Below are 22550 nucleotides of genomic sequence, written 5' to 3'. Positions count from 1 at the left end.
TTATTGTCCCAGAAAAATTACAGTTTTATTGAGATGTTGCCTGATTTTATTTTTGTGAAGACTTTTGCTACTTATTTTACAGTAGTAGCGAACTCTAACATTAGAATATTTTTTTGCAATAATTTTAATTAAGTACTAAACAAAAATGATTTTTGTCCATATTGTTTCATATCCTGAGAAATGTGTACTATTTGGAAACAAATTTACACCTACAAGACCATACCAAGTACTTTGTTCGAGTCCTCAATTACATTGTTTTCCTTTACACTAATATCATTAACTTTAAATCTACTCTATTCTCATCAAGCATAGCAGACGACTAGCGCGCTGCACACGACGGGACTACTGTCGGGGAAAATAATATGTGCACTCGAGTTTGAACCTAAATATCTCTTGAGTTGAATTATCCGATTTTGTTGAGACAAAAATTAAATATAAGCTGGTTTAAATACATTTTACGTGGTAACAATTAAAAAAATTTCCGTTTACCAGAAAAATTTATATAGTTGAAAGATCCTAAAAAGTACCGATTATTAAGAAACTATGCACTAACACTAAAGTTTAAAATTTAATTGTAAACAAACCACTCAGCCAATCTTTCTGAAATTGTTATGGCTTATTGGTAGGTTTATTGTTAACAGTTCCATGCATTTTAAAATTTTTACTCACAATAGTTTTTATGCTGATGTTTATTTTTTAAACGTATACTAACATATCGTTAATAAGACGCTAAAAATGTCGTTCAAAATGCCATCGTGTTCGTCGTGACACAAGAAATAACACCAATATGACAGATTTATAATGCGAACAAAGATGTTTTTAAACAGATACAGTATATATTTTTCAACAAAAATTTCTCCCGCGAAAAAAGATCGATTTACTACGGTAAAAACAATCGATTTACTTTAAGATATTTTCAACAATATACTAATACGACAATGTACTTCCAGGAAAACCTAAGTAATTTTTATACAAAAGTATTTTTACATTTAAACAAAGCCTATGTAAACAACACTGACTCGAAGCATAGCAGACGACCAGCGCGTTGCACACGCCGGGACTAGGCTAGCGCCGCCATCTTTGTCCGTTTCGTCGGCTAGTAAGACTGCCACGCTCCTGCGCTCCGAGTAGCGCTTCTATTTTGTTATGTGTTCGCTGATTTGACTTAACCATGTTTTGTGTTTATTTGTAACTTTTCTATCAATATGAAAAAGGAGATAGATAATAGTAGTTTATTTTATAAATAATGCAAGTATGACTTCAAAATAATGATTATATAATTCTGAATGAATAGCACTTCATTATGTTGTGATTTTAGGGATTGCCCGTTTTAACCGACCTTTTGAGTTATCCGACCTAGGTCCGGTCCCATTAGGGTTGGTTAAGAGGGGGTCTACTGTACATGTAGTCTTATGGCAAAACAACCAAACAGCGCTGATGGTGCCAAGACATCATTCCAATGCTTTAGTGTGGGCGCTTTGGGGCAGAGTCAAAAGTTGTGTCCACATTCTAAAATCAGGGCAGCCACCACAATCAGGATATTCTGTATTTATAAATATACATGCCAAAATCATGTTGTTCAAACCAAAAACTCAATTTTTCAAATTAAAGTTTTTTTTTTAAAAAAAGCTACTACATAGATAATGCTATCATGTAAATTTATGATCTACATACAAAACTCAATAAAAAAACAGTGATAGCACATGCCACGTGACTGGTATATTTTTACAAATATATGAGACAACATTCAATTTTTTGCGAAAAATTCAGTTTTGTTTTATAAAAACAAAAACCTACTTTTTACATAAAGCTACTATTTATGCATTGCTATCACATATTATATTCTTGATCTACAAATAAAACTATACAAGAAAAACATAGTCTGCATTTGCCACCCCAGGTGGTACCACAATATTAAGTGGCTCATGGACTATTTATGTGAAACTTTATTCACATCGTCACATATATTGAAATTTGCATTACTTGAATGTGAACGTTTAGACAGTTCCCTGGATTCAATTTTTGATGCTTCGAGGGCGATTGCTCTGGTAAGGATACCTTCAAAAGTAGTTTCAGGTGACTGTAGAATTTGTTCTCGTAGCCAGTCATCTCGCAAACCTTGAATAAACTGGGCTCCCAGGAAAACTTTGGCAATTGAAACTGTCCTGGTCACATGAACACTTGACAGAAAATTCACACTTAGCAATATCACGTTGTAGGAAAGCCTTGAATTCTTGGTGTTCTTTTTGAAATACATTAAGAAAATAGTGCTGAGATACTACAACATTCTTTTTAGGAATCAATAACTGCTTGAATGCTGTGATAAGCTCATCATAGTTGAGACTTTTCAATTGTTTCTCGGTGCCTAGAAAAGAATTAAGATTGTTATAGTGATCACTGCCGATAGAGATGCACAGTAGCTGTCCAATCTTAGTCGAGTCCGTTAGACCTTTTATGGTGTAATAGTTTTCATAACGTTTTAGGTCAAATGTAAATTTTTCTTTCTTTGGATCATAGTTTTCAAAAGGAGCCACGTTTGAGTAGTTTACCCCAGCTATCTCAGTCTGTTGATTATTATTTTTTAAGACAGTTTGTTCCGTCAAGTGTCATAAATTAAATCTTTTATACCAAAACCCTCGACCTTTTACTCTTTATTATAATAACACCGCACATTTTTGGTCCTTCGAGCCGGATTATATCTACGAACATTAGTGCGACTTTTTTCAAGTTAATTTAAATGTCTCGGTTGAACGTATTTCATCCAACGTGAAGCCGCCAAGGACAATACCGCATCGCCATTTTGAACTTTTCATCTACGTCACGATACAGTCCACACTCCTCTCATTCCAAGTGTTCAACATCGTCATCGTTCTGCTAGTTCCGCTCCGCATTCATCACTTCATTTCGATTTCGTCTACAACTTCAGCTTCAAACGTCAAACGTCAAGAAACTCAAAAGTAAGGTTATGTTTGTACTTCGAAGACAACGCACCGCATCTCATTGTAAGTTATCAAAATAAAGCATTATCAACATGAAAATAATAAGGAAACCCTGATTTTATTCCTCAGTTGTCCTCATCCTCTAATTACTCCATCCAATTACAATATCTCGACTACTTACTGAACTCATTGAACGATCTAGGCCTAACTTTCAAAATGAGATTTTCAACATTTTCTAATAGATGCAAATTGCAATTAAATAAATTAAATACCATTAGTGAGTATATTCAATCATGTCCTTCAGAGATAACAGAAGCTCAAACCACTAAACTTAACCTTTATTTGCACGAAGCTAAAACCATTTCTGCTAATTTGGAATCTAACCTAGATAAGCTTCTTGACGTTGATGACGATACTAACGTTTTTTCTAACAATGAAGAAGCTATTTTAAAGCTCCAGAACGACATATCAGAACTATCAATTAACATTCAAACCGAAATTTCTCTTCTAATTCAGAACTCTAATGATGAACACTTGTCAATTAACTCGTTAACATCAAACCCAACCTCTAGGCCTACTCATAGTGTTGTAAAATTGCCCAAGCTAGAACTGAAGTCCTTCAATGGTGACACTAAAACATGGATATCCTACATTAACCTTTTTGATACTACTATCCACAACAACAGTAGCTCATCCCTTGTTGAAAAACACCAGTACTTGATAAGTTCACTTGAAGGCGAAGCCTTACACCTAATCAAATCCCTACCGATCTCGTCTGGCAACTATACAGTAGCCTATAATGCTTTACGGGAAAGATACCACTCGAAGCGTAGGCTAATCTCTGTCCACCTCAGTAAAATTGTCGATTTGCCCAATATTACTGACAAATCCATCAAAAACCTTAGATCATTTTTAAATGAGTTTAACGAAAATGAACAAGCTCTTAGTGTTCTTGACTGTAATGTCATGGAAGACAACTACCTACTAAGTATGTTGATCTTACGAAAAATGAACTCCAACCTCTGTCAAGTTTTCGAATCAAAACGCCTAAATTCTTCTGATTTTCCTCAAGCAAGTGAATTAATCAAATTTCTTAAAGACTTTTGTAACAACAGTGAAGATGCCTCTCTCTGTCACGCTCCACAAGTAGCTCCTCTAAAACTTTCCAACCCTAATCAAGTTTCATTTCAAAATGATAAATCTTTTCAACGCCGACCTTTGGCTTTTGTAAGCACTTCAAATTATCTCAAATATTTTGGCTGCAATGAAAGTCACAATGTATATAGTTGTACATTATTTCAGAGTAAAACCCCTCAAGAAAGGTTTCAAATGGTACATGACTTAAAACGGTGTACAAATTGCCTTGGCAATCATTTGGTTAAGCAGTGTATGTCTAAGCGTACTTGTAAGACTTGTTCAAAACCTCAACACTCACTTTTGCATTTTTTGAAACCTAAACCTACTAAGCCTATTACTAAAGTCAGAAATCGTTCCAATGAAGAACAACATATAGGCCTAAGTGAACCTAATGATGTTTTATACCCTCAAAGTGCAACATCCATGGTTTGCGAAAGTGATAAATTCTCCCAATGCAACTCCACAGTACTTCTAGCCACGACTCTTGTCAAGGTTAAGTCTCCCTCCGGACACGCACATATCCTCCGAGGTTTGATTGATTCAGCTTCTCAATGCTCCTTCATCTCTGAACGTGCAGCCCAGCTATTGAACGTGGTCCGAAGTCAATAATTCCTATTGATGGCATCTCTGGCCTTAGTACCAAGACTAAAGGTGTAACTAATGTGGATTTAGAAACTCTAAACAGTAAACCCGTAGCTCAGAATCATACTGTAGTTATTCTTGACAAAATTACTTCACCACTCCCTAGATCACAAGTGCATCCTGATGTAATTGAGCATGTCAGAAAATATAGCCTAGCAGATCCCTCATTTAATGTTACTGGACCCATTGATATTCTCCTAGGATGTGAACTTTTTGCCAACATTTTCACTGGCGAGATACACACTATTGGTAATAATTTACCAAAAGTTGTAGGTACAGTATTTGGTTTTACAATTATGGGTAAAACACCCTGCCTCGGTGAAAACCACCCAACCAACGACTTGTCAACCTTCTTAACAATAAGTGATTTCGATCTGCACAGCTCTCTACAGCGATTTTGGCAGCTAGAAGAACCTCCGCAGCATTCGAAGCTTTCTGACGATGACTCTTACTGTGTCAATCATTTTGGTAAGACTAATTCCCATGATCCTGATGGGCGTTATGTAGTAAGACTACCATTTAAGCCTAATAGGGACGTATTAGGTGATTCTTTGATCCCTGCCAAATCTAGAATGGCATCTCTTGAACGGAAATTCTCCTCTCTACCTGAATTTCATGAAAAATACAGTGATTTCATGAAAGAACACCTCTGGCCACATGACAAAATGTGATGTCAAACCCCCTTTAAACTGTCCACATTTTTTCCTGCCCCATCACGGAGTTGTCAAAGAGTCATCCTCAATCAAACTTCGTGTTGTTTTTGAAGCATCCTGTCGAACAAGTAACAACATCTCTCTCAATGATATATTACTCCCTGGTCCTAAGCTTCAAACTGATGTTCATGACATATTAATGAATTTCACAAAAGTACAAAGTTGTTTTTTCTTGCGACATCAAACAGATGTACCGTCAGATTAAAGTTCACCCGGACAATCAAACCTATCAGTTGATACTCTGGAGAGAAAATAATCAAGATCCACTCTCAGTTTTTAAATTAACCACTGTCACATACGGCATGAATTGTTCACCGTTTCTAGCCATTAGCACTCTGAATCAGCTTGCTGCTGATGAAGGTGACGCGTACCCATCCGCAAAACATGTCCTTTTACATCAAACGTACATGGATGATTGTATTGGAGGGCATGATTCTGAAGACAAAGCTTTAGAGCTGCGTAATCAATTGATTGAACTTTTGAAGAAAGGTGGATTTGAATTGAGAAAATGGACCTCCAATTCAAAGAAGCTTCTCAATGATATGCCTCAAGAACATTTAGAAACTCCTATGTTCTTTCATGATGCCACACAACAAGCCCATTTCAGCATTCTAGGTCTGCATTGGTCATCTATTACAGATACATTTTCTTACCATTTCAACATTTCAAAATCATGTACAACAATTCCACATACTAAACGTAAAGTGTTGAGCATCATTGCCCAAACCTATGACCCAGTAGGTTTTATAACACCAGTAACTGTGAAAGCTAAATGTTTTATGCAATACCTTTGGACACAGAATTTGAATTGGGATGATCCCTTACCCCTAGAATTGACTGAGTCCTGGATGAGTTTTCTTGAAGAATTGTCTGACGTTTCAAATATCCTAATTCCAAGAAATTTAGAGCTTACATCAGGCTGTTCAATTCAACTTCATGGATTTGCAGATGCGTCTCTTCATGGTTATGCTGCTGATGTATTTCTTCGTACGACTGCTAATGGTCAAGTTATCATCCGAAACATTATCTCTAAGACTCGCCTTGCTCCTTTGAAATCAGTCTCCCTTCCTCGTTTAGAGTTATGTGGTAGCCATTTACTTGCAAAACTAATGAACTACTGTGTAAATATTTACTCTTCAAACTACCAAATAGAATTGATTCAAAATTGGTGTGATTCAACCATTGTCCTAGCATGGATAAGTACACCCCCGTACAAACTGAAAACATTTGTCTCTAACCGTGTAGCAGAGATACAAGAGTTGACTCCTTTAAACTCGTGGAAACATGTGAGAAGTTCTGACAACCCAGCCGATTGTGCTTCTCGTGGACTTTCTCCCTCGTTGTTGAAAGATCATCCCCTGTGGTGGACAGGACCCACCTGGTTAGCAAATAATCTGTCACAGTGGCCTTCAGATGACTCAATTTCTCTCAAAGAAAATGAAATTCCAGAATTAAAAAAGGATCCTCTCATCGTGCTAACCTCCTCTGAAACTCCAGATTTTTTGCTTAAATTTTCAAATTGGACCAAACTACTAATTGTCCTAACATTTGTGTTACGCTTTATTAATAGATGTCGCAACCACCCTGTCAATACTACTGAAGGTGATAGACCTACCCTCTCGGAAATACAGTCGACTGAAAAGCTTGTCATGAAACTTGTACAAAATGAAGCTTTTTCGGAAGATATTGCACTTTTGAAAGACAACAAACCATGCAGTACAAGGATCAGAAGATTGTCTCCCTTTTTGGACAGCGAAGGTATTCTTCGAGTTGGAGGAAGACTCAATGAGTTATGACAGTAAACATCCAATCCTTTTGCCAAAATCTCATCATGTTGTTAACATTCTGATCGTCCATTTTCAATCAAAACACTTACATGCTGGACCACAACTCCTTCAGTCATTGATAAATGAACGCTTCTGGATTCTCTCTGCTAGAACCGTTCAAATGCGAATTTTCAAATGTTTAAGATGTTTTAAGTGTAAACCAAGAAATACCCCACCTCTTATGGGTGATCTACCCAGTTCAAGAGTCAGCTGTACACGCCCATTTCAGACAACAGGCATGGACTTCTGTGGTCCCTTCATTGCAAAATCTCACAATCTACGGTCTGTTAAACATTTCAAGATTTATATATGTGTATTTGTATGCTTTGCCACAAAAGCCGTTCATCTAGAACCTGTGACTGATCTTTCTACAGCATCATTTCTAGCTTCTTTAACACGATTTGTATCACGTCGAGGTCTTCCAAAAAAGATTCATTCCGACTGTGGTACCAACTTTGTCGGAGCCGATTCATATTTTAAATCACTCTTCAAAACTATTGAAAACAAACAACCAATCTTGGACTTTTGTAACCTTCATTCAATCGAATTCAACTTCAATCCACCAGCTGCCCCACACCAAGGAGGCTTGTGGGAAAGTGCTGTCAAAAGCATGAAACATCACCTCTATCGAGTCATTCAACAAGAAGTTCTCACAGTTGAAGAATTCTTCACTCTAACTGCTAAAATTGAAGCAATTATGAATTCAAGACCATTGACTCCTCTTTCCTCAGACCCTTCGGACTTAACAGCATTAACTCCGTGCCATTTTCTCATTGGCTCTTCTCTAGTATCTGTTCCTGAACCGGACCTCACCGATTTGACTTCTAACCGCCTTAAGCGTTGGCAACGTGTCCAAGCTTTTACCCAAAACATTTGGCGACGTTGGAGCCAAGAATACCTAAACACCCTTCAACAGCGTTTCAAGTGGAACATCAAAAATGAAAACCTCAAGGTTGGTGACCTTGTTCTACTTCAAGACACCAGAACTGCTCCCCTGTGTTGGCCATTAGGTCGAATAGTGGAAACTTCACCTGGACTGGACGGCATTGTCAGAGTGGTCAAAGTTAAAACAGCGAACGGACTGTATACAAGACCAGCGATAAAAGTGTTTCCCATCCCTTAAATGTGTTCCTCAGACAATCAATTTTACATAAATACCCCCCTCAGTTTTTGTTTTTGTTAAAAGTAATATTTTAATTTGTTGAACCCCATTGGTTCAAAGGGGGCGGTATGTTCCGTCAAGTGTCTTTGTTTCATCTATTAATTTAAATGTCTTTGTATTTAACATCCCATCATATGACCATTATCCATTGTTGGATTCATTCATCGCAAATCACCTCTCATAATAACATGTTCTCATTATTTCTCTCATAAATTAAATCTTTTATACCAAAACCCTCGACCTTTTACTCTTTATTATAATAACACCGCACACAGTTTCTAGTACTTCTTTAATAAATTTGTTCTGGCTTTTTTGCTGTTGTCTTTGTTGTTCTTAAAAGATGCAAAACCATCTACATTTAATGTGTACAGTTAATTATTTCAGACTGGAATGTTGTTATATACAGATTTATGAAATGTAGACTAGAACAATAGATTAATAAAAGTCAACTCTTAAACAACCAAAACATGTACTGTCAAGGGCGGTCCTAGACATATATTTTGGGGGGGGGGGGTCACCGGGGGGCCTGGGGGGGGGGGGGTCCCCCGCCCAAAAAAATCAGAAAAAATCAGGAAATAACGTGCCAAAATTAGTGGTTTTAAGCTATTTTGAGGACCTAGTTTAATGTGTTCAAGCTTCCCAGTTTATTTAAAGGTCAAAGAAATGTCTAAAAATATAATTGTATAGGCTAATGTCATGTTTTTGCATTATTGAGACTTGGGGTTTTAATATCAAAGGAATACCGCAACATTACAACACATTCAAGCATTATTGATTTACGAAAAGACCCTTTCAACTGGTGCCGATGTGCATGCTAAACAGAAAATGTCCAAAATCAGACTAAGATTTCAAACCAGAGAACTTATTTTATTGAAGAAGTGTTTAAGAACTTGCACCCAACACAACTGCATTATACCTGCCCACTAAGCAACAGTTAACCTACACAAAGTACACTACCTAACTACGTTGCCGTCGGCGTCCCGTCACTGCTACCGCCTGAAGAATTGGTTCTCAGTGTTCTAATTTTTTCTACACCAGTGCCAGTGGCATTTTACAAGGGGGTCAACAAGAGAATAAAGTTTTTGTGCAATGTTTTTGAGGTTGTGCTGGGAATTAAATCCGTCCCTTCCGCATCCAAGTCTGAGACACTACCATTTTGTTGTTGTTTTGTGGCTAGCAACATGCCAATTGGGTTGTGGTATTCTCAAATATGACGAGCTGTTGGCCCGTCCTACGTACGGGAATCGAGTAGTCCATTAAAACTGTATATAGTGTGTCTACTAATTCAAGCATAGTTTAAGCAGTTCAAAATTTATCGTAAAGAAAAAGCTGCCAAGATTAATTCAAACATGTACCGTAATCATTGTTATTTTCCTAACCTTTCCTCAAAAAGTCGAGTAGTAAAATAATTTTAATAATCTTTCTTTTGAAGATTCGTGAGCTTCGATTCGTATACAGCAATGGTTATAGAATCTTACTCTTTCCTATAATCAATGACAAAATCCCAGAGTAAATAAACTAACCTCATAGTTCTATAGATTATTTTTTTATTCAACCAGCTGTTAACAAATTATATTGTAGTTAAGCTAACTAAATATTTTAAAGACTGCTAAAAAAATTAATTAGAACATCTAGTATTTTACTATGTATATTTAACAAACCTCTCATTTTCTTACCGAATAAATGAATGTATCAATGATTATAGCAACACATAGTATAAATAAGTAAATTCTATGTATGTCATTTAATTTTTTATCCAAATGCTGAATTTGTTTCGAAAACGCTGAATGTTTACAGCTGTTACGTTAAGCAAATATACCAAAAGCTAGAGTAGAATGTTAGCGTCGGCTGCTAGACTTTTTAAAATGTTAAACTTAATTTCTAAAAAACTGAAACCCTAAACTAAAAATATGGCTTCGACATTCCCTAGTTCTCAAAACTATCTTTCATTCAACACAAAAATCGTGAAATCCGTCAAGTCGTTGATTCAGAATCGTGAAATAAAAAAACCCTGTTACGTTTTATTCAGGTGCTCTAAATATGAATACTATTTAATATTGAAAGTTTAGAAATTTGCTACGGTAATCATTGAATTACATTACTGTAATTACAAAATTCCTAACGCTGAACTCAGATAAATTAATATTCAACTACCTTTCAAGCTTTGGCTATTGATACAACTTCTTTTCTTTATCCAATACCCAATTCAAGTTTTCAATGAATGATAACATTAAATGCCGAAAAAATTAAATAAAAAGAAGAATGCGGCCGAACGTTGAATGTCAGCATCGGACACTGCCCTTGCTGTATATGGCTATGGCTGAAAGCGTCCGTCGTCTGCCGATCTTCCATACTTTTCATAACGTACAAAAAATAGTCAGACTCGAACGATGAGTTTTAGGTTAGAGTTTGTAATAAGTCCTTTCGTTCGCCACAAGTGTAAAGACTACAACGAATTTCAATTTGGCAGAACGATTTATAGTAAAAATTATTGAAGTTCCCCTGGTATAATAGTTTATGTATATAAAAAATATTTTGGGGGGGGTCCCTGAACCCCCCCCCCTGGGACCCCTTGTGTACTGTAGAACCTCTTTAATCCGAACCCCCATAACCCGAACGTCCACTAACCCGAACGCCTCATTGCTGTAATCTATACACAGTACAGTAGTTCTTTATTGTAGACTGATATACGCACTGCAGTTGTTTCTACTGTAATGTACTGTTTATTCACTGTGTTTACTAACTGTATTAAATAAACACTGTATTTTACTGTATAAAGCATTTTTCACTTTTCATGTAACAATTCCAATACATTTTAGCCTCGTTTTAGCTATTGTTATGTAAGAATAACAATATTTTTTGTAACCCAAACTATTCAATAGTCTGAACTACCACCGGACCCAATTAATTCGGATTTAAGAGGTTGTACTGTATGAGCAATTAGCAATGGCTTATGGTAGGGAGAACAAGAAATACATAATTTTAGTCAGCCTACTGGTATACGGAAGAAGCTGGTAGTGGTTGTGTTGCTAGCCTAGTGGTTAGTGTCTCGGAATTCGGTGCGGGAGGGACGGGTTCAATCCCCGGCACATCCACTATGCATTTATCTCTCGTAATCTCTTGTGAAATGCCACTGGCTTCATCCAAACCACATTTATGCCTTAGTTTAATATTAACGAATTGGTCTAATTATCACGATAGCACTGCGGATAGTCGTAGTATTCACTAGTGCGGACATTAATCCACACTAGGAAGTATCGCATCCTCAGTGCATGCCGATAAATATCCAAAATTCGTGACCTCCTAGTAGCTGGATTACAGGACGATACCACCGTCCCAGTCTCAAGTTAGTTAGAGTTTAAGGTAGTTGAAAGAAAGAGGCCTTTTCAGAAGTAAGAATTAAATTTTTGGTATTGGTATTAAGCATTCAACCTCTCTGCAATGTGGTGCAAAACAACAAGTATGAGTTGATAGATAATTTGATAATAACCTACCTGGAAAGTAAATCTCTTAGGCGGCTACGTCGCTCTGCAGGCCCTTCACCAAATAAGCATATAGGTTCACCCAGCTGCCGTAGGTTTTTCTTTACTTCAGAATCATCTGTAGAGACATTCACTTGGCGTGCTTTCTTTCTGCGTTCAAACTCTTCCAAAAGAGCTTGCTTATCTTTAGACATTTCTTCTTCCAATTCCATGTATTCTAAAAGTAACAAAATATATTTAAAGTTCATAATCTACTTAACTGAATAGGTAAATAACCGCTGAAACATATGTAGCAACATCGACACTACATGTTAAGGATTGTCTGACGAGGTATGTTTTAACCATTATATGTCATATTACGCAATCCTGGGGCTATAAAAATGAATTTTAACTTAATAACCTAAAGTTTTATAAATAGCTACCTTAAAGCTCACAGAATCAGCTTTTGAAATAAAAACTAAACATCCCCGCAGCAGCAAACCTGCAGAGTGTAGACTAAAAAAATTCTGTTTACCTGATTTGATTTTAACTTAAATCAAATCTACAGGGTGAGGCAGTGAAACGGCACGATTTTGAAAAATCACAAATAATTCATTTTGAAAAGAAGGATAGTTGTATTAACATAAATCCTAAGTAAATGAGTGGAAATTAATGTTTCACCTTAAAAATAATTACATTTTTTAATACAGAGTCAGTAAAATGGCGTATTTGGTTTTGCACACATTGATGAATTATGAATTGAAATCAGCCCATGACGTTCTTTAGCGTTTGCATAACGTCTACAATCATTTTTTAGCGTTTTGTCGTGCAGTGGCTTCAAAGTTATTCACCCAATGGAGGATAGCTTTCCTTGATGGCACGGGAGCCTGGGACGATTGACTGAACTCGCAACGGAAAGTGCGCTAACACAAACCATAATATCCTTATTTTTGTAATATGCTTTTACAGCAAACGTGAGCTGTGCACTCATGCAATGCTCCATGGCTACTGAAATTTCCACTTGTCTAGATGCCTATGGTCATTTCCACTGTGCTCTAATAGCCCCCAATTCCTTGTCAGCTGGTATCGGAATCGTGCCGATTCACTGCCTCACCCTGTATTTAAATAAAATTAGGTTTAATGAGTGCCTAGGTTTGCTGCTACAGGGAGGGTAATGAAGTGTGTTTTTTAGTAAAATATTACTAGCTTTAGCTTATAGTATAAAATAAATAAATTTGCAAAGTATGATCAAAATATACGCTTTTCAAAAACAAGTTAACTACAACAGTTTACTTACTCTCCAGTACCTGGGGACCGAGGCATCGCTCGGTGTAGTTTTTTTCGATCGTAAAAGCAATATAAAGGAAACTCACGTTTTATTTACAACTAATTTTTGTTGAAACTTGAAACTTGAAACTATTTTCACCTATCGAGTTATCTTCAGTGTAATCTTTGCTCAATAGTAACAACTGATGTTTTTCCTTTTGTACTGTATTTTGTAATTTGCTAGTATACTGTGGATGGATAGCTTATTTTTAACACATGTTACAACTTACATGTCTTTAGCTTACTTTTTCTTTGTTATTTTGTTCAACCAACATGGTTACTTATAAACCCATAAGGCCAATGTTAAAAAGGTTTGACTTTCAATTTCAATTTTTTATGTACCGGTAATTAGATTTTTATTGGCAGTTTTAACTGCATTAAACATGTTTTTAGGCCAGAAATGAATTATTTACTACATTTGAAGGAAATCGTCGAAGCCGTTTACGAGATCTTTGTGCAAGCAAGCAAACAAGCATACGTACAAGAAAACATTGCTCATATAAGAGTATAGGATAAGAATAACATAGGAATTTTAAGTTTACAAGTTTGAAGCGAAAGAAGAAATGCATAAGTCTACATGTAAGAGCTTTGCTGGATTCGCTCATTCTGCTCAATCAAATACGGAAACACTAGGTAGTGATAGTAGTTGGTCTATAGTTTTCTACCAGAGAAAGAATATTTTATATATTTCCAGATTTAGCACTGAAGCGGCCAGGCTAGCTAAGCGGGTTTTAGAACATACATGTACATAGGTGGGCCAAAACACGGAGCAGGGAACGTAGCGGGTACCCGCGCCAACACGCTAGCCTCTCCTCTCCGAAATTCTACCCCGATTTCTTTAACTTGAGGGTTTGGTCGAGGGTAGAGGCTCAGTGGTCAAACCCACTATGTAAAATGTAGTTTTATTTTTTCAGTTCGTGAACACAGTTCTGTTTGGGGCAAGGGATATTTTTATTACAAATGCATGAAATTATTTTGTGTAATTATTCTTGTCATAAAGATAAAGTACAGATTTCCCATTAAGTGACGTATTTAATGTACAATTTATCCTGTAAACGATTTTTTTACTTTTTTATACTATGATTAGAAGCTTTTATAAGTATATCTTACAGTTTTTATTATGTTGAATATGTAGGTAGGCAGTTGTACAATAAATGGCCACTTTGCTGTGTTTTACTATTTTCACCATTCATTCATTCATTTACAAAATCAGTACGTTTTACCCTCAAGATACATAAATATTAGAATGTATATTCAAAAGTACTGTATTTCAGCCTCTTGACTCCCTACTGTCGCCGCACCGTTATGTGCATGTGCAGCTCCGCTATAATCGGGGATAAAAAAACTCTCAGCTACGTTCTCAGCTACAATCTAGCCTCGCTGTTCCCTTAATGGTGCTAAGATTTGTGTACATCTATAAAACAGAAAAACTGACTAGGTATATACCTAACCATTATTGTAAATTGTATTGTACCTGGGCAAAGCCGGGTGTTTGGAGCTAATAGGCCTTAATTATTAATGTTATGTTGATAACAATTCAAATATTTAGATCAAATAATTCAGATGGTAATTTTGTGTGAATATTTGCCTTTAGACTGTATCTTTGCTAGATGTTTAGTACCGGTACTCTTTAAAGTAATTACACCTTAAATGTAACTTAGATTGCGGAAAGAAATTAAATGAACTTTAACAAAACAGGCAATATTACCGTCCGATGTATGGATTTGCCCTGCTGGAGCTGGCGAGATAGGTGCTTCCTCCATGGACTCCTCGCCTGGTGGTACCAGAGGCATGGACTGTAGGCGATGTCTCTCTTGTTCTTCAATAGAGCCATAGTGAATAGTGTTCTGCTTCTTGACATAAATGATGTCTTCATCGTCAGACATCTTGATCTAACCTATTAAATCCAGTGAGTTCTAATTAGGTGTACATAATTTTCAATCAATTTGATTATGAATATTTTACTTTAAACAAACTGAAAACATAGGCTCACAGTAACTTACACTACTCCTACCAAACATGTGGTTTTAAGATTCAGACTCGTGTTGTGTACACTTGTTTAAAGTTCACTTATTATGTTGTGCAATACAAGCTACCCTTATTGTAGGCCTACAGTAAACACTTATTACTCCCGATAGCCTTTTGACAAAAATTGCCATTTGAGCAGGATAATCAAAACAATGACTAAGCTTGATTCTGCTGATCTGGTTGAAAATCCCATGCTAGGTTATCAATTAGTCAACGTTATTCCAGTATATGGACTGTTCAAATTTTTAATTACAACAGATTATTATTTTTCAGATGAGTTCAAAAACCTTAATGTACATAGATAAGATACAGCTCAAGGCAAATGTTCTTTATTGTGCCTAGAACAACAAATAAAATATTCTTAAAGAACAAGGGTAAATTTGGTTCCATTCTTATTAAATAGCTTACCGGTACAGCTGAGGAATATATGTTACTGTTACCGTAGAGTTTTAAAGATGAAGTTAAAGAATTTATATCTAGATCTGAGCAAGGCCCCACTAGAAAAAACCTAGTTTTCCTAGTGGGGCCTTGATCTGAGTTGAAAATAATTGTTTCATTATATTTTATCATTGTTGTTCACTGTTCCAAGTGTTTATTATTGTTACTTTTTTAATAGTTTATTAATTGTTAAAATCTGTTTATTAAAAACTGTTACTTTTTCATTGTTTATCAATAATTATTGTTAAAATCTGACTACTTTAAATTCTATTATTGGTTTGGTATATTATTGAATTCTGTGTCATGGTATAGTTAACTGTGACTTCGAAAGTCACACTCGGTTGGTAAAAGAAAACCCATAGTTTTGTTGCATCGCATCTTGTTTAGTGACACATGATCACCACAGTGAGTGTAAGAGCAATAAGCAGAGAGGGGCTTGTGAGCTAATCAAAATGTAAATTAAATAACTTACATTGTACATGGCCACCTTTAACTCCAGGCCTTCCCAGTGGCAACGTCGCAAGTAGTGTTGTTACAGCTGTTTTGTTTGGAGGCAGCTAATGGTATTTGTGTATTTGTTAAGAATATGAAAGCTAGAATACTTGGGCTAAGAATATATTGACTCATTTTAAATGTACAGAAATAGATTTTCATTTTATTATTGTTTTGGTTTTCAATCTATCTATCTATATATTAATAGGCAAGCATGTTTCTTTAAAACCTTTTTTCTCAGCTCGTGTGCATCGCAGGGAAAATCTAGCCTTATTTTTTAGTGTTTTGTAAAAAACTGAAACCCTAAACTAAAATTATGGCTTCGAGATTCCCTAGTCTCAAAATTATCTTTCTTTCAACACAAAAATCATGAAAATCCGTCAAGTAGTTGATTCAGAATCGTGAAATAAAAAAACCCTGTCTGGTTTTAATATAGATGATTGTTAAAAAGACATTTTTTCTTAGTTTTAATCATAAGTTTGTACTCTTTCTTATTCTCTTTTATATTCTTTTTCAATGCTACATTATTTTTTTGCATCTATAAGTATGGTGTTGGTCAATTATTTCCCTTCGCTTATAAATAACTTCATCGTCAATCCATTGGTTATACCTAATTATTATATTTAACTATTTTAGTTTTTGGAAAGTGCAAACTAATGTAATATATTAAAATATCATAGAAATACGTAAATTTTTCCTCTACAGGTCTAATATACAGCAGGTTCCAATTTATATTTGCAAGTGATCATCAATCAAGAAACATTTTCATACTTTCCTGGCTAAATTTTCTGCCCTCCCATAGGCCTAGTTAGTTTTGAATTCTTATAACTTTTAACTTTAGGTATTAAAAACTTGAAAAGTTGCAAATCGTGATCAGATAAGGCAGTGATAAAACATTCTACTTTACAACTTTTATAATCTATGTTAGTGATTTAAAATCGATCACCACTTACCATCTTTTTTGTGTATTTACCGTCTTGTGAGTAACAGTATAAGCGTAAATATATGTTTTAAGTCTTACAAGACGTATCTTCTTCCGTAAATTTAATAACACGTACAATGCTGATCAAGAAGTTATTTAAACTTTTAAAATCTAAACCGCTGCGCATCTATTACGCGTCTAGGAAACCACAGCCTAAGCCAAGATTGCGTGTTTGATGCAGTGATCGCAGCTATGTACAAGGGAACACTCCAAAGGCCTTTATAAATGGCTTATCTTTATCATATATGTATGACAGCGATTATTTGAAAAAATAAAAAAATTGACTTAACTGACACAGTTAAGCAGTCAAGAGCACCCGACATGGCCCAAGCTCAAGTTGATCATTATAAACAAGTTGAATACGGAATGCAAACTTGCGCAGTAACTGAGACACAATAAAAATGTCAGTGTGATTCTCACTCATAGTCGGGTGAAGGACAAACTGTTGAAAATGCCTGCCTTTTTGTCAGCAGTTATTTGTCAAAGTCATACTACAGATAATATGAATGTTTATTGATTATCAACTGTCTGTTTTGTTGTCCTTCCATGTCTTGTAAACATTAATGAGAAATACATTTGATGTTTTATAGTTTAAATTCGTTTTTCATCGTAGTTATACTTAGATTTTCCCTAAACACCTCCACTTGGGAGAATAATTCAAGAGGGAATCCATGCATAAACACGGTAAATGGGAATTGACCGAGCTCCCTCCGGGAAAGAAGACTATCAACAACAAGTGGGTCTACCGAATAAAGCGCAATCCTGATGGAAGTGTTGACAAATATCGGGCGAGATTGGTCATCAAAGGATGTGTGCAAAGACCCGGTATAGATTACACTGAAACATTCAGCCCAGTTGCTCGTCTGGAGGTTGTTCGATCAATATTGTCCATTGCAGCTGTTGAGAAAATGGTTCTGCGGTAGTTTGACGTCTCAACTGCGTTCTTGTACGGAGACGTTGAAGAAGAGATTTTTATGAAGCAGGCTGAAGGATGATGGGACAAATCGTGTTTGTTGTCTCAAACACAGCTTATACGGCCTGAAACAGGCACCTCGATGCTGGAATAAACGGTTTGACAACTTCATGAAAGGTGACAGAGCCGTGAAGATCCCTGGGTCTACATTTGTCCTACCCCAGCTGGAAAAATCATCGTTGCTCTCTATGTTGATGATGGATTAGTCGCAGCGACTAGTCAGACCGAAATGGACTTATTTATCAGGCAATTTCGTTCACAATTTGAAATCCTAGTAAAAGAAGTATCATACTTTCTCGGACACGAAATTTCTCAAAGTGATGGTGATATCTTCGTCTGCCAGTCCGCCTATATCAAGAAAGACCAAGACTTCAAGTCCTGCGAAAACATCTTGGACTCTCGGCATGACTATGCAAATAAGGGAAGTGTTGAAAATGCCTGCCTTTTTGTCAGCAGTTATTTGTCACAGTCCTAACTTACTACGGAATGATATGAATGTTTATTTATTATCAGCTGTCTGTTTTATTGTCCAAAATTGTTCAATGTCTTGTAAACATTGATGATCGAAAAATGTTATCGGCAGTGACCAGGATCCGAACCCACGACATCGCTGCCTTGGGCCCGAAGTCCACGACGTTACCGACTGAGCCACCGACTCACTGTTAAAGTTAGATTTTCCCTAAACAACCCCACTTGGTAGAATAATTCAAGACAGATTGTGGAAACGGTTTCAGCTGTCAATAATGTTTCTGGGAAGTGATATTTTTATGGATTTGACCGACATTCCAGAGATCGTTGTCCTGCATTAGAAGCAAAGAATGGAAAATGTAGAAAGGTGGGTCACTACACAAGTGTCTAAAGCAAGTATAGCCCGGAATTTTACAACAAATAAAAAGGATTCTGGAACATCCGCTGCCTTACTTGCAACTGCAGCCAATACATCACTACTAGGGCTAAATAATTCTTTAGTTGAAGCTAATGCAAATGACTTCAAAGCATGTTGTTTAATCGATACAAGTAGTACATCAAGCTTTATTAACTTAAATTTTGTCAAGATGTATAAATTGAGGATGTAGGCTACCTATAAAGAAAAGGGACATGTATCTCTAGCTGCGTCCAATTTGAAGTCATTCGTTCAGGGGTATGTGAAAGTCAGTTTAAGTTTTCCGGCATATAAATACAATGATTTTAAATTGAAGGTCTAAGAAGAACGGTCTTTGCTTTCAATATTTAAATAAATAAATAAAAGAAAGAACTATGCGCTGATGTAGGCCTACTTATTGGACATGATGTTATGAAGCTACACTCAAATGACCAATTGGATCATAATACAAATTTAATACAATTTTTAGAACCTCTAAACACTTAACAAGTAAATGGTCTTGTTAATGAAGAAAATAGCATATAGGCCTATAAAGAGCAATGGTACTGAGAAACATGTATCGTACCTATGTTTAATTTTTGTATGTTAATCTTTTCAAGTTTTTGTAACCGACACAATGGCTTTTTATAATGAATATAAGCCAAATTTTGGATACTATTGTCTTTATCTACGTCCTACGACACCAAGGTGTCACTGTAAATTTAACTCTTCCAGTAAAAAGGTCAATATATCTACCAGTACGTGATAATGCCCCAACTCTCTAGGACTAGACAGAAGTAGGCCCTAATGTGTAAAACAGTTGCGGGTTAGAACCTAGTGTCCTAGGATGTAAAAATGGGACATAAAAAACAATTTTAAATAGTAGCATATAGTAAAAAATGCATAGTAATAAGACATACCCTGCTACACTTTATTTTAACTAGGCTTATTTGTTGGACTTAATTTGAATTTTAAAATATTTCAAAAGACTTCTTAAATGCATATAAACTTAGGAATACTATTGACGGAAGGAAATGTGGAAGCTACTGAAAGTCTACGGGATTCCAGAAAAATTAATAGGGTAAACGTGGCAAAAACCTGTATAAAGGACACCAAAGGAAAGTCAGAGTTAGGCCTAAGGGTGAATTTGGTGACAACTTTAAAATAAACACAATGAGTAGGCCTAAAACAATGGGGTGGTCCCTCTCCTCTTCAATCTTGTATTGGAAGAGACTCTCAAAGAGACTGAAAATCTGAATTCATGAGTACTTCTTGGACAAAAAAAATCTATATTTTAGTGTTTGCTGATGATATAGGTAAGCCTAGCTTTAATATCTGAAGATTATGATGGTTTTAAACCCCTGGCAGAAACGCTTCGAAAGAATGCAAAAAAGCTGGTCTTTTTGTAAGTGAAGAAAAACACAGAGGATACGCGTCCGGTAACCGGGCGTGGATTAGGCGTCCGGCAGTGACGTCACCGGGATGTGGGGGTCCGGAACGCCACTACCACAACGATACGATCAACTGCCATTTGTGTTCATGGTGTAGTGGATAAAGTGCTCGGCTAATATGCAAGAGTACCTGGTTCGAATCCCATCGGTACCTTCGACTTTTTGTTAAAGCTTTTGCTTTGAATTCCATTTCTTCTTAACGGTACATCTTTTGTTGGAATTTTTGTCATTTACCCTATAATTTTATTTTATGAACAGAATTTAACCTTCATTAGATTTTTTTATCATCAGAAAGTTTGGTTGGTAAGGTTAGGTTATGACAGTAACTGCCGGACGCGTATCCTCTGCGGAAGAAAAAACCAAATAGGCTAGGCCCAAGGCGTATGAAAGCGTATCTTTCATACGCCTTGGGCTAGGCCTACCTAGTTGTAAGGCCTAATTCATACAAACACAACTAAACTTAGGCTACTAACCTCCTGGATTTATTTTGTGATATTATGAGTTTTTGATTTGCTGTGTCTTCTCCTTCACTGCTACCAAATTATTATGGAAATTGTTTGGTGTTCGTTCCGTGTAAATTTGCTGTTTGCTTGTAACAAGGAAATCTAATCTAACCTAACCTATAAAATTGTAACCGTAAACAGAAAGAGAAACAGAAACGAAACACCGTTGACGGCACTGAGCTATACGGTTGTGCCGCGCGGCACACGGGAGATTTTTCAGGTGCCGTTATGACTAGCTGCTGCTAGTGCCGTTACGACGCCAGACGCCATCATTACTCATTAGTGCAGAAGACTCAGCAGAGCCAAGAGCGCTTGTCTCGACTCTCGACCGACCGAACAAGAAATCTTTTAAGCATAATCGAAAGAAAGAGCTCGTCCATGGCCACGGCCACCTTTAGCTCCAGGCCGCGGCCTTCGAAGTGGCAACGTCACAAGTAGGGTTGAAACAGATGTTTTGTTTGGAAGCAACCAATAAAATGGTATTTGTGTTTTACGAAAGCTTGGTTACTGAACTATGAATACTTGATTCCTTCATCTTTGACCAACAAAAGTTGGATAGATTGCGTCGAAAAAGAGTAAACTAACAAAACACTATAAATTTATATATAACTTATATACAATTTAATCAGAACTGACGGATGTGACTTGGATTTTTGGAAAGGCGAGTGGTTCGTCACGCTTGATCGAGTAGAGGGGCCTACTGACTAGGCTCTGGCGAAGTGCAGACGTAAACTAACTTTTTTGGTTCTAGGGTCCGGATGGTTGTCGGTAGCGTATTGAATAATATTATCGCTAGAGACGGGTATGAATTAAGCGTGTGGCTAAGTCGAGAACGGGGTGCATCCAGGTGAACATTCCATAAGTCTGGTCTCATGGATACTGAGATTACTGTCCACGGAGTGGATATTCCTAGAATATCCTCAACTAAGTACTACAGAATATTCTCTTCAAAATCAAATTAGAATATTCTGAGAACATTCTAGCAGGACACTCCAAAGGAATATTCTACGTGAATATACATAGAACGATCTGAGAATATCATGAATCATTGTATTGAACCATTGTATAATTCATGGGAAATTGTAAGCTCTGCGCGTCCCATAGTTGTGCTGCACTTTTCTGGTTGAGAAGTTGTTTATGTTTTATCTCAAAAGGACTAGGGTGTTTAACGTATACTGGCTGTAAACTGATAGAATGCCAAGCTCTTTAAAAAGAGGCCTACAGTGGTTGGTAGGGCCGGAAGATGTTATTAGTCTTAGTCTTAGCACCTTCTTCTGCAGCAACAGCACACTCTGGGTCGTTTTTAGCCCATAATTTATGTGGCTATGAAATAATGCATGGTAGGTACTTTATGACTTATGGCATGGTAGGGACGTGTGATCTTATGCTTAAGTTTCCTGATCAGATAGAATATTCTGCTTAGCCTAACGCACACTTTCTCCACATGGAGGTTCCAGTTGAGTTTGGAATCGATCCAGAATCCTAGAAGTTTGACCGCCTCGTCTTCGATGCCCTGTTTGAGGGTGCACGTGATGGATTGTGTTTTATCGTCATTGCTTTTGAGGCGATACAAAACAAACCATTCTTTGGCTTCATCCAGCAGAAATGCCCTGCA

The 22550-nt window shown here is 36.5% G+C and overlaps 1 protein-coding gene across 1 annotated transcript in view; it reads right to left on the bottom strand.

Annotated features, from left to right (window-relative positions):
* LOC129005068 (U4/U6 small nuclear ribonucleoprotein Prp4-like) overlaps positions 1-21053 on the bottom strand; it is a 103413-nt gene extending 82360 nt beyond the window's left edge. Inside the window, exons 1-3 of the mRNA XM_054433859.1 lie at positions 20906-21053; positions 14915-15103; positions 11914-12118 (exon numbers count right to left, since the gene is read on the bottom strand). Of these exons, the coding sequence (XP_054289834.1) occupies positions 11914-12118; positions 14915-15092 (383 nt within the window). The 5' untranslated portion in view covers positions 15093-15103; positions 20906-21053. The remainder of the gene's footprint in view (positions 1-11913; positions 12119-14914; positions 15104-20905) is intronic.
* Positions 21054-22550: the final 1497 nt, after the last annotated feature.

Source organism: Macrosteles quadrilineatus, unplaced genomic scaffold, assembly GCF_028750875.1.
Source record: "Macrosteles quadrilineatus isolate MER2022 unplaced genomic scaffold, UCM_ALF_1.0 Scaffold_15__1_contigs__length_3749704, whole genome shotgun sequence".
Classification (NCBI taxonomy): Eukaryota; Metazoa; Arthropoda; class Insecta; order Hemiptera; family Cicadellidae; genus Macrosteles; species Macrosteles quadrilineatus.
The sequence above is the reverse complement of the archived record's forward strand: the minus strand, read 5'-3'. Positions and strand labels throughout refer to the sequence as shown.